This window comes from Zingiber officinale, chromosome 6A (assembly GCF_018446385.1).
Source record: "Zingiber officinale cultivar Zhangliang chromosome 6A, Zo_v1.1, whole genome shotgun sequence".
Lineage (NCBI taxonomy): Eukaryota > Viridiplantae > Streptophyta > Magnoliopsida > Zingiberales > Zingiberaceae > Zingiber > Zingiber officinale.
In genome coordinates, this window is record NC_055997.1 from 99,602,218 (window position 1) to 99,615,595 (window position 13,378).

Sequence of the window (13,378 nt, forward strand, 5' to 3'; positions counted from 1 at the left end):
TGATTGATAAAATCTTTCCAAAGTAAAATATTGAAGATATAAAATATTTTTTAAAATTTCTTTAAAAAATTTGATGGGCCCGTGGGTTGGTCCGTCAAACCTGCAACACGCCTTGGATTAGGTTAAGTTGGAAATTTCTCAACCCGCCAAGTTGAGGGGTTGGCCCGCCCCACCCCGCCAAATGGTTGGCCTGCCATGGGCCGACCCTCTCTGCCACGGGTTGGCCCGTTTGATAGCTCTTCATATAATTCAATATCAGACCCACAGGGTGTTAGGGTTTAGCTGATTCTTTCTATAACATTTTAACACATCCTGAGAAGCTGAAATATACAATAGACGACATCGTTGGACTCCTTACAGCCTCAGAAATATATAAAATTTGAAATAGTTACAATATGAGGTCTCTAAGTCGATCATGGATTTTGACTAAAACTTATTGATAGATCAAGATAGGTTCAATTAGATCCATTTCAGGTTCTTTGGATTTCTGAGATCACAAGGAGTCGAAGGATATCATCCATTCATTATTTCGACTTCTCTGAAGGTGTTAAAATGTTATCAAAAAATCACTTAAAGTATAAACACATTCATATCAGGTCTAATATGGACCTGATATGAATTAAACACATTCATATAAGGTCTAATACGAACTTGATATGAATGAGTTTATGTTGTAGTTGATTTTTTTGATGAAATTTTAATATTTGATCTCGAGAAGTAGAAATATGTAATGGACGACACCGTTAGACCCTTTGCAAACTCAGAAATCCACATGACCTGAAATTATTACAATCCGAGGTCTCTAAATCGATTAGTAAGTTTTGATCAAAATTTACTAATGAATCTAGATAGGTCTAATTGAATCTATTTAAGGCTCTATGGATTTTTTAGACTACAAAAAATCTAATGATACTTTTCATTACTTATTTCAATATATTTAAAAATATTAAAATATTATTAAAAGAATCAACTAAATTTCAAATCCTATGGACTTGATATAAATTGTATATATCTACATTATGTATATATGCATCTAATGATCCAAAAGACAAAAAAGAAAAAAGAAAAAAGAAAAAAGAAAAAAGAAAAAAGAAAAAAAAAAAAAAAAAAAAAAGACGTTACATATGATAGAGGAAAGAAAAATTATACAAAGGATAAAAGAGAAATACAAGAGGGATAAAATGAAAATAATAATAAATTGAGTGCGTTCTTTAATAAATATTAAAATATAATTAATGCACGTTTTAGTCCATTTGAATGCACGTTTTAGTCCATTTGTAAATATGAGTTGCGCCCTTCTGATTGTCGTTTATTTTTTAACTATCTAAATAGTTTTGTCATCATTTTCCCTAATTTGATAACTAGTAACATTTATTTATTTTTTACAATAATTTGGAGATTGACCAAGTCAAAATGAGTTGCAAATTCCAGGGCGGCATTCATATATTCCTTGCGCGTGACCCATCGTCTCCGCCAGCTAGTCCACTCCATCTCGTCTTCGCCGGAGTAATAGCATCTCTCTTGACGGCTGAATGCGTCGAAGGCGAATCGGCGAGATCGAAAAGGTTTGGCCTTTTCCCTTCTCTTCCTCCAGCTCAATCCCTTGCCGTCCATTCGCTCGCTATCTTTCACTAGCGAGGGAATGCTCCCACTGTTTTTGGTTTGGTGCCCTAGTTTCTTCTTCGATCTTATTTGTTTGTTCGTGGCTAATAGTAGTGCCGTACTCGATTATTGTTTTTGTGCTTCGAGTTGTGATTTTTCTTCGTGCTTGACCTCGTCTAGGGTTTTCACCTTTTCTAGCAGCGCATCATGCGTATTACTCTCGATTGTGACTCCTCAGGATAAGATTTTCCGTAACGAATCATCCCCCTTTCAAGCAGCCATATTCTTTATTGCGATTTCTAGCTCCTCAGGTACCACTAGCAATTGACTGCCAACAAGTCAAACTTTTGTTTGAGCAAAATGGAATCGAAAGAGTTTGACCTTATTATTTTATCGAGGTAGAATTTCTAGCTTGTCTACTCTCGATCAGTTCATATTATGATTAACAAACAGGATCTACTTGTGGGCGAGGCAAATTCTGTTTTTGCCCTAAAATTGGCATTTTTGTTACCCTCTGATTTTTTTTTTTCTTTTCATCATCGTTTTTCTTCCTGTTGACAAATTAAATTTGCAACCAAAAACAGGTTATATGGATTCCAGTCCTTATCTATTAGGCGTTGAATCCCAAGTACTCAAGCTGATTGAAGAATCGAAAAGCGATTCTGCAGATCTGCAGAGATGTGCTACCGGTGAGCTGCGCCTGCTTTCACAATGTTCAGAAAATAGGAACGTGATTGCAGATTGTGGAGTCGTAAACTTACTGGTCGGCTTGCTTCATTCATCGGACCCTGCGACTCAAGTGAATGCAGTGACGGTGCTGCTGAATTTGTCGATCGATGACAGAAACAAGATCTCCATTGCAAATTATGCTAATGCCATAGTTTCCCTGATTGATGTGCTTATAGGATCAGGCATCCCTGAAGCAAAAGAGAACTCTGCGGCAACATTGAGTAGTCTCGCGAAAATCGAGGAGAACCGAGTTCAGATAGGCGAGTCCGGTGCTATCGGCCCTCTGGTAGAATTGCTCGCGAATGGAACTCCACGAGGAAAGGAAGATGCAGTGACGGCGCTCTATAATCTGTCGAAATGCCGTGCCAACATGGTTAGGATCGCGCAGTCTGGAGCAGTAGCCCATTTGGTCGGCCTGATAGACCATGCTGCAGCTGGCTTGGTCGACAAGGCCGTGACCATTTTAGCAAATCTCGCAACTACGTCAGAAGGAAGAATTGCAATAGGGCAAGATGGGGTATCAGCACTGGTGGATGTCGTTGAACTGGGATCTTCCCGTGGAAAGGAAAATGCCGCCGCAGCTTTGCTTCAACTATGCAGGAGTAGCAGTAAATATTGCCGTGTAGTTCTGCAACAAGGTGGTGTGCCGTCGCTGGTAGCATTGTCGCGTTGTGGCACGCCACGAGCTAAAGAAAAGGTATTGTTGCTTGAATATATGAACTTGGTAAAAGTATGGCACCTATGGATCTTTTGTTCGCCCAACTGATTTGTCCATTCTTAATTGGTTCTTTCAGGCTTCGTCTCTGCTAAATTATTTTCAAAAGCAACGAGAAGCTTATGCTGGGAATAAGTGAGACATCATACTTCACATTACTCCATTCTTTTCTCGTCGCAGTGTTGATGTAAGAGTAAAGTGTCATCCTGTACGAGATCACAGTTAGTTTTTTTTTTTTTTAAATTTATTTTATCTGTTGAGAAAATTGTTAGGGCGAGATGGACTTGGAATGAATCATTCCGTGATTCCATTCAGACATCAAATGGACGGGATATTATGATCTACTGATGATTTCTTTTCATCTGATAGGGCGGAGCTCCACGATCCTATGTGTTTTGTAGGATAGACAATCATGCTGAGCAGCTCAGTCAAAATCAAGATATGATATATGCTACTTGTGAACAGTCAAACTCATCACAGAATGAATTCAAGCTGAGTCTCATGAGTCTAATACACTTCTTCCACGGATGCAAAGCTAATCAAGGGCAAGTCGGTAACCATGGCACCTGTCTCGACACAAATTCTGACATCCCTCCTAGCTCCGTCTCAGCCCCAGCATCATCTCTCAGGCTCAGCTCCAGTGACCAACAACATCTCTTAGTCTCGATTCTCAAGATTGGGCATAGTTGCCAACGACATCTCTCAGACTCGGCCCCAGTCGCCAACGATATCTCTCCGTTTTGGCCCTAGGTCCCAACACCCTCTCACAATGTCCGCTTTAATCGCTGATATCATCTTTGTCTCAACCTTAGGTCCCAACACTTTCTCTTAGTCTCATCATGAATCATTAACATCATCTCTATCTCGGCCCTCAGTCATCGACACCCTCTCTCTGTATTGGACCCTAATATTATCTTTGTCTCGATCTCAATCGTCAACACTCTCTCTCAACATTGGACCATGGTGTCCTCTCAGTCTTGACTTTAGATCCCGACGTAGTCTATTCTCAAGGCCACTCCACAACAATATCATCTTTTTTCACTTTTAAGACATGCCTATGCCCCGCAAGGGCTCATTAACAAGGATTGTGAATAATCCAAATGTGTGACATCCTAAGAATGGAGGAGTTGGTATAATGCTTTATCTGTAATATTCTTTGAATGTAGTTGAGTTGTCTCATGTTGCTTATAATGCTATAATCTTAGATTTGCCTAGAAATGCTCAATTTTTCAAAATATTCTGGTAATGCTGATAGCAAAATTGTTCGGAAGACCTGGGCAAGGCTTCTTGATCAAGATCTTAAAGGTGGAGTTGCAGATGATGATTCTCATAAAACCTAAGCTGCATGAATTCTAGATAATCAAAGTAAGAATTCGAATAGGAAAAATAAAAACATATGAGCATGATCTTCGTTTCATCGAGAACACGGCATAAGGAAATAAATACTGTAATTACAAAGAACCTGAATGCAGCGGAATTATCATGGTTCTTCGTACAGAGCTCGTCGATCCAACAATCCTGCGGAAGAAGGAGGAGAAGAAGGTTGGCCTTCCGGAGGAGTTAGGGTTGACGGTGCTGGATTCTCTTCGTTAATGGGGAACGAAGAGACGTCTCAAGATTACCGTAATCATCTGGGGACCAAACCATTATATAGTGCACATATATTATTAGCCCATCGATGATAATAGATGTGGGACTATAAATCCATATATACTAAACATCTATTATCAGCAAATAGATGATAATAGATATGAGACTATAGGTTTTACACATATGAGATCCACATCTAATTACCCGAAACCCACTAGACATAAGTTAGATCACTTTAAAGGGTTCGGATCGTATTCACGTGTGCAACTTACAAATAAGTCCACCAAATAGGGATAATTTTATCCAACAATCTCTCACTTGGGTTACATGTGAGTTGTATGTGAAATACAAATAAAACTTTAGTTGATATCAAAGTTTATTGGTATAAAATACCCCTGTAAATAATCTAGTCCATTAATTTTATTGGTATAGGACTAAAGAGGTCATAACTACTGTATATGATCGTAACAAGCCCCAACAGTAATTACAATACCAATATCATTAATGACATAGATCAAGATATAGATGTGTAGAGTGGAAATTACATGAAATGTGATCAATACATGTCAATTTCCAACTGGTCATAAGATGACCTTAAAAGAGGTCAGATCATATTTGCAAAATACTTTATGCTAAACTGCAATAGCAAATCATGATAAACTTTATGATTCCAAAAGGAATCTTTATCATATTTACAAACACCAAATGCTAAACAGCAGTAGTAAATGATGATATCACAGTCAGAGTGTCAAACAAACATATAAATTCCCATTAGTGTTTTGAACTTTAAGTACGCACAATAATCAAAACAAAATGTTTGTCTTTATTATCAAATATAGAGCAATAAGATAAATACAGACTTCCACTAGATGAGTTCTTCGTCCATAAGAAGGACTCTCATATCTACAACATGCGCATGAAACACTTTAGGCACCAAGCCTTTGGTGAGTGGATCGGCCAACATGGAATCTGTGCTGATGTGCTCTACCATAATCTGACAACTTTGAACTCTTTCTTTAACTGCTAGAATCTTGATGTCGATATGTTTAGACTTCGACGAACTGCGGTTGTTCTTGGCATAAAGTTCTGCGACCTTGTTATCACAGTAGATCCTCAGTGGCCTGTCAATACCATCAACAATCTGTAATGTTGTGATGAAGTTCTGCAGCCAAATTCCGTGATTGGATGCTTCGTAGCATGCTACTAACTTTGCCTCTATAGTAGAAGTGACTACTAACGTCTGTTTGACGCTCCTCCAAGATATAACCCTTCCAGCAAGCATGAAGATATAGCCCGAAGTAGATTTTCTGCTATCCAAGCATCCAACAAAATCAGAGTCTGAATATCCAATCACCTCCAGATGATCTGATCTCCGATACGTGAGCATATGTCCTTTGGTTTTTGCAAATACCGCATCACTCTCTTTACCGCTTTCAGTGTGACGATCCTGGGTTACTAACAAATCTGCCTAACATCCCCACTATAAATGCTATATCTGGTCGAGTACAAATTTGTGCATACATGAGACTTCCCACTGCTGACGCATATGAGAATTGCTCCATCTCCTTTATTTCAAGTTCAAGTCGTGGACACTGCTGCAAGTTGAACTTGTCACCTCTTGACACAGGTGTGTACCGGGTGTACAGTTCTGCATACCATACCTTATAAGCACCTTCTCAATATAGATCTGTTGTGAAAGTCCAAGAATACCTCTTGAACGATCACGATATATCTGTATGCCTAAAACAAAGGATGCTTCACCAAGATCTTTCATTTTAAAATTACCAGATAGAAATAACTTGGTTTGATGCAGCATACCCTTATTATTGCTCGCAAGCAATAATCGTCCACATACAAAACAAGTATAACAAACTTGCTCTCACTGAACTTGACATATATGCACAGATCAACAGGATTCTCTTTAAATCCAAATGAGGTAATCACTTGATCAAATTTCCGGTACCACTGACGGGATGCTTGTTTTAAACCATAAATGGATTTCTTTAATCTACATACTAGGTGCTTTGAGGAATGTAGTCTTTATTTCCGGTACCACTAAGGAATGCACCATATATATAGACTCCTCTATGTCTCCATTGAAGAATGCAGTCTTTACATTCATTTGATGCAGCTCCAAATCATAATGAGCTATAAGTGCCATGATTATCCTAAGGGAGTCTTTCGTCGACACAGGTGAGAAAGTCTCCTTGTAATCAATGTCTTCTTTCTGAGTGAATCCCTTGGCAACAAGACGACCCTTATACTTTTCGACATTACCCCTTGAATCCCGCTTGGTTTTAAATATCCATTTACAACCAACGAGCTTCTTTCCTTCAGACAATTCGACAAGTTCCCAAACGTTATTCTCCGCCATAGACTTCAACTCTTCTTGCATGGCGTTAATCCACCTTTCAGGATCAGAGCATTGTTTGACTTTTTGGAAAGATGTAGGATCACCTTCCAACCCTATGTCAAAGTCATGCTCTTGGAGATAAACATAATCACGAGAATTCGTGCTTCTCCGTTCCCTTGTGGATTGCCTTAAAGGCACTTGTATTTGAGGTGGTTGAGGTACTCGCTCATCAATATGAGGCAATACTTCAATTTCAGTGGCAGGTTCCTCCAATTGTATTGGAGATGTCATGGGAATATCTTGGTTCACTATGCTTACTGGATGTGTGATACCCATAATGTGCGGTATGGTAACCATACCGCTACTGATCACACTAGTAGTAACCACAGGAGAATTGCCATCGCATTCCTCAAAAGATATTCCCCTGATTTTATCACTCCCACTGTCCTTAATGAATTTGACATTTCCCGTTTCGAAGAAGGATCTATTAGAGGGATCATAAAATTTATATCCTCTTGACTTTTCAGAGTATCCTACAAAATTACAGCTAACCGTTCTTGAGTCCAGTTTCCTTTTATTAGGCTTGTAAGGCCTAGCTTCAGTTGGACAACCCCAGACGTGTAAGTGCCTAATGCTAGGCTTCTTACCCGTCCACATATCGAATGGGGTTTTAGTTACTGCTTTACTAGGTACTCTATTGAGTAGGTAAACTGCAGTCTTGAGTGCTTCACCTCACAATGACTCTGGTTGAGAAGTGAAAGCCATCATACTTCTTACCATGTCTTTTAGGGTTCGATTGCGATGCTCAGCTACACCGTTCTAACTGGGTGTACCAGGCATGGTATATTGAGGCACAATTCCACACTCAGCAAGGTATTTTGCAAAAGGTCTTGGACGTTGTTCACCTGATCCATCATATCGACCGTAATATTCATCTCCATGGTCGGATCGGACAACTTTAATTTTCTTACCTAGTTGAAGTTCAACTTCGGCTTTGAAAATTTTGAACATGTCCAAAAATTACGATTTCTCATGAATAAGGTACAGATAGCCAAATCTGGAATAGTCATCTATGAAACTAATAAAATATACGTGTCCATTCCAAGATGCCTTAGGGAATGGTCCACAAATATTCGTATGTATTAGCTCCAAAACATCACTACAACGGCTAACCCCTTTATTCTTTTTGTTAGTGGTCTTCCCCTTGATACACTCTATGCAGACATCAAAGTTTGATATATCAAGAGAATCGAGAATTCCATGTGACATTAACCTTTCTACACGTTGTTTGGATATATGTCCTAAACGCCTATGTCACAACATGGAAGAATTCTCATTAGTCAATTTACGTTTCATACCTATACTATGCATTATCACGTTGTCGACTGTAGGAGTAAAGGTGTTCAATTTATAAAGCTTATCAACCAAGGAACCATTGCCAACCAACACTGAATTAAAGAAAATACTAAAAATTCCATTTCTAAATGAACAAGAATAACTTGATTTGTCTAAACAAGAAATTGAAATTAAATCCCGTCGAAAAGACGGTATAATAAATGTATTTTCTAAATCCAAAAAGACATTAGTTCCTAAACAAAGCTTAAAAACACCAATCGACTCGACTTTAGCCTTCTTTCCATTTCCTGTATAGATGTATCTTTCACCATCAAGCGGAAGTCGGCTCCTGAGACAACCCTACATAGTGACACTTATGTGAGTAGTAGCACTGGTATCTATCAACCAAGTGTCATTGGGTACAATAGCTAGATTGACTTCCGAACTAACAAAGTTGAGAAGTTTACCTTTCTTTACACACCAGTTAGCGTACTTAAGGCAGTCTTTCTTCATATGACCTTTCTTCTTGCAAAAGAAACAAGTGGATTCCTTATTATGCTTCTTGTGCTCCTTATGGTCATTGCCTCCAGAATTTGCAGTTTGTTTTCCTTTTCCTTTGTTGTTGATCCTCTTTCGTTTCTTGCTCGTACTTTGAGAACCAGATGCTAAGTGAGCACTCTCAGATGTCTCAATCTTTAGTCTCTCCTCCTCTTGCACGCATTGAGCATTAAGCTCATTCAATGCCCACTTTTCCTTTTGAGTGTTATACGATATCTTAAAAGGAGTGAACCGTGCAGGCCGAGACATCAAGATGAAATGCACTAACATACCCTCAGACATATCGAGTTTTAGTGCTTTTAGACTTGTCGCTATATTGGACATCTCCATAATGTACTCCCTTATGTTTCCTTTACCATTATACCGCAGGGTTACCAACTTCGTAAGAAGTGTGGTAGTCTCGACCTTTTCATTTGAGGTGAATCGGTCTGCTAATTGGTTCAGAAAACTCTTAGCATCTTCTCCCTCTGTTATTGAGCCCTTTATTGGTGCCGGTATGGAAAGATTCATGATACTTAGACACATACGATTTAATTTCTCCCATAGCTGAAATTCAACCCTCTGCTTTATAGTGCTAGCACTGGTCAGAGGTGCGGGGCGATCATTCCTTAATGCATAGTCTAAGTCCATGCAGCCTAAGACTATGGTTACGTATTCTTTCCATTCAGCAAAATTCGAACCAGTTAGTGTTGGAATGTTATTAATGTTGGCAGTTACAGATTGTACTGAAATTAAAGAGAGAAATTTATTTAAGCTCATGATTTTACTAAAGTCAAGAACATATTAATTAATATAAAATTATGCAAATAAAATAAAATTTTAAATGCATATAAATGGGCTCTTCATGAGATATCAAGTACAACATAATGTGCCTTCCTTTGGGCCGACACATTATTTGTTAGCGATACTCTCTAATATAACTCAAACTTTAATTGGCCACACAATGTGTCTTCCTTTGGGCCGACCCATTGTGTGTATAATATGATACTTTATATGAGTTATATTTTGGTCCATAGCTTACACCAACCTTAATCGACCACAAAATATGTCTTCCTTTGGCTCGACATAGTTTGTGTATGATCTGAACAAAATAAAATTTTGTTCTATAGTTGTAAGCTACTTTATGCATATATCTGGCATAAAAGTAACATTCCTTTGAGCCGATTACTTTTAGCATAGATATACGTCTACCAACACAAAATGCACTAAACCTACCTAAGGTGTCTTCCTTTGGGCCGACACATTAGTTCAACTTAGTAGCACGTTGTGTAGATAGATACAAGAAAATACTAGGAACTTAATTTGAACAGAAATTATTTAATCAACCTTAACAATATAAAATTAGGTTTATTAATCGATTGATACCTTATGGTAGTCGATTGGTAGATCCGATTGATTATCCCAATCGATTCGAAAACCTATTATATGCAACTACGTAATTATACATAGAACTCTTCTCTAAGAAGCTAAAACTTCGAGTTCTATAATTAAATAGTATTTGATCCTGTCCGAATCACTGAACCAACGGACGCTGGGCACGTGGCGCTCTCCTAGTTGCTGACGTAGATCTCCGACTGGTCGTGTGGAGCTCCGGCGAACCTGCAAAGAAGTCGGGCTGGGAAAGGGTTCCCGGCGACGACCCTCCGACGCTCAAGTCAGGTAGACGGAAAACAAGAAGGTGGCTTCCAGGATCAGAGATTTCATACCTCCGGTGAAGTCTAAGGACTCTTATATAGAGCTATGGGAGCTTGGTGCACACAAACCGAGATGTACACGTGTCCTACACCATACCGCAGCATGGGATTGTCAGAAGAGCATGTCTGACGCCATACTGCTACCGTCTGAGCGTCTCCTTGATGGGACCACAGAACCTTTTGTCGTACGATACTGAGTATGACATGGTCTTCAAACATGCCGGTTGTCAGCAACAGGGGTTACTAAGATGACGTACCCGCTGTCCCATACTTTTTGACTTCCTCTTCCCGAATCGGCCATCAGGCCGCTCGGCCAGGATGTTCACCTTTGGTCCGACGTAGGTGGTTGTCCGTCCGGGAAGGTTCAGAGTCGTCGTCGGCTCGACTCTCATAGCCTGACACCCTGGCCGAGCGGACTATCCGCTCGGCCATATGATCCGAGCGGACTATCCGCTCGGCCATATGATCTTTTTCCCTTGGAAATTTGGGCTCACGGCCAGCTGGTTGTTCTCTCGGGTGAAAGTCATTGCCTAGTGATCGGCCTGTCCCGCCCGCTCGTCGAGCCCATGGGATTGACCCCCCTTTGACTGTTGACCTCCACGCGTCGTTGACCTATCCCTCATGAGGGTCCTCCGGCCTTACCACCGGATCACTTGCCTCCCCCTCAAGTATAGTCGAAGGAGGCGGAGTCCGACTGACTGGACTGCCGGTCTGATTGAGTGACCACCACTATGCTGTGCCCGAGAAGGTTCATCCGCTCGGCTTACCTTCTTCTTCATGCCCGTTCGGCGCTATCATGCTGATGCCTTCAATATCCCCTCGGAATTCACGCCGAATCTTCTCCATTAACGCCAAGCACGCGCACTGCGCGCGGTAAGGGGCGTTAATTAAATGCGCCCTGTGTCCTGCTGACACGTGGCGCTCCCTCTGTCGTCATCGTACGGCGCTGGCCTCACCTTCGATGGGACAGCCGTCGTTTGAAATGAGCGGCTGGATGACAACCTCGTTCTTTACGACCTGAATCGGACGGCTGAGGCTATCCGAGGCCAACGCTATAAAGCTCTCGATTTCTTCTCTCCGCCGCATTCCTGCTCCATCGCGCTCCGAAGCCCTGCTACTCTCTTTGCTCCGACGACTTCATTTCTCAGCTCTTCGACGACCTTGCAGCCCCTTTCGATCATCCTTTTACTTGTAAGCCCCTCTTTTCCTCACTTCCTCACTCCTTTACGTTTTCTGTTAGCTGCCCTTATCGTCCTGCCACCTTTCTTCCCTGCCTAATTTTCCTTTCTTTTTACCCCGCATTTCTTCCTCGCTTTCGACCATGACTAGCACTTCCCAGCCAACCGTCGACGCTCCTGGTCTTTGGTACACGACCATGGAGAGCCGGTTTGACGAGGAGGACGCCCTGCGCCTCACTCGGATGTATGACCTGCCTGCCGACCACCACATAGTATTAGCCACCTCCACCGACCGACCTCATGACCCGCCGCCCGACACCGTGCTCTTCTTCCGAGACCAATTTTTGGCCGAGCTACGATTTCCTCCGCACCGGTTCCTCGTACAAGTGTGTAACTATTTTCACATCCCGCTCGGCCAACTAGTTCCGAACTCCATTAGGCTACTGAGCGGGGTGGTAATTCTTTTTAAACTGAACAACATCCCCCTGGACCCCAAAGTTTTTCACTACTTCTACTATCCGAAACAATCCGAGTGGGGCACTTTCATTTTCCAATCTAGGATAGGCTTTGTTCTTTTCGATAATATGCCGAGCTCCAACAAACACTGGAAGGAGCATTTTTTCTACCTGCGTTTTCTCGAGCCACCGGCTTTCCGTATCAAATGGCAGACGGTGGTGCCAGCACAACCGGAGCTCGGCAAGTTTAGGAGCGATCCGGCCTATCTTCATGCAGCCGACCGACTGGTCGGCCAGCGCTACAACATCGACAAGTTGCTCCTTCCGGGAGTGCTGTATATATTCAGCTTGTCCCCAATCCAAGCCGACCTGCCTTGCAGCATGAGTAAGTGCTCTTATCATCCTCTTTCTTTTGTTCTAACTGATTTATTCTTTGCTTCTGCAGCCGAAGTCATGTGGCGCGCTAAGGCTACCGAGCGGCTGAAATTGAGAGCTGCTGAGATTGAGGCGGTAAAGAATAGGGAGGTAGCCGAACGGGGCTTGGTCTCAGCTGGCCCGACCACCGGAGAGGGTGAGGGGACTCAGATTATCCCTGAAGCCTTAGCTGCTTCCGCCTCTCTCAGCGAGGCTGCGGGCGATATAACACCCTCCGCTCAAGTTGGGGTAGAGGGCCGCTCTGCCGATGAAGCTCCCCTAGCAACTTAGAAGCACAGACGGCCAGAGCAAGTCTCTCAGCCAACCCCATCTGATGAACAGCGTTCCGAGCGGGGTGATGAAGCTCCAGTAATCTCCGGGACGGTCTCCATAGAGAGTACCCCCACGCCGCTCGGCTCTCCTATGGGCACCTCTGAGGTGCCTCCCTCCAGTCCTCCCCGAACTATGCGTCGCCTTAGACGATTGGGCGACCTTCCTTCCTCGAGCGGCGAGCCGTCTGGTAAAGCAACTGCGCCCCAAGGTGACCCGAGCGGCCCGCGGTTGATAAAAACCGTCCTGCGACTTCCTTCTGAGGAATATTTAGCGGCTGCTAATCGGCCAACGGTTCCCGAGCAGCAGATCACTCTTACGGGTCAACTCGCCAAAGCCTGGGAGGACGCTCGGCTTCGTATCGCTCTTATGACTCCCAGTCAACTAGGCGATAGCAATTTGCAACAGGCGATTGGGGTATATCC

General features: G+C 42.1%; 1 protein-coding gene across 6 annotated transcripts; it reads left to right on the plus strand.

The window, feature by feature from the left end:
• Window positions 1–1,488: 1,488 nt before the first annotated feature.
• LOC121997157 (U-box domain-containing protein 4-like) lies at window positions 1,489–4,250 on the plus strand. Of its 6 annotated transcripts, none has more exons than XM_042551424.1 (5): window positions 1,489–1,565; window positions 2,187–2,291; window positions 2,508–3,028; window positions 3,126–3,181; window positions 3,416–4,250. In XM_042551424.1, exons 2-5 carry the CDS (start codon window positions 2,192–2,194, stop codon window positions 3,450–3,452), a joined length of 714 nt encoding a protein of 237 aa, XP_042407358.1. In that variant the 5' UTR covers window positions 1,489–1,565; window positions 2,187–2,191; the 3' UTR covers window positions 3,453–4,250. The 6 variants fall into 6 exon arrangements, with proteins under 6 accessions (XP_042407358.1, XP_042407356.1, XP_042407353.1 ...); XM_042551423.1 differs by lacking the exon at window positions 1,489–1,565 and adding an exon at window positions 1,573–2,000; XM_042551422.1 differs by having other exon boundaries at window positions 2,187–3,028; window positions 3,126–3,233; window positions 3,416–4,247.
• Window positions 4,251–13,378: the final 9,128 nt, after the last annotated feature.

Bases quoted from the DNA above. Each gene is read 5' to 3' on its own strand.
- LOC121997157 (XM_042551419.1), top strand. From the start codon at position 2,192: ATGGATTCCAGTCCTTATCTATTAGGCGTTGAATCCCAAGTACTCAAG. The intron at 3,029-3,125 runs GTATTGTTGCTT...TGGTTCTTTCAG, and splicing joins CGCCACGAGCTAAAGAAAAG to GCTTCGTCTCTGCTAAATTA. The intron at 3,182-3,415 runs GTGAGACATCAT...TTCATCTGATAG, and splicing joins GAAGCTTATGCTGGGAATAA to GGCGGAGCTCCACGATCCTA.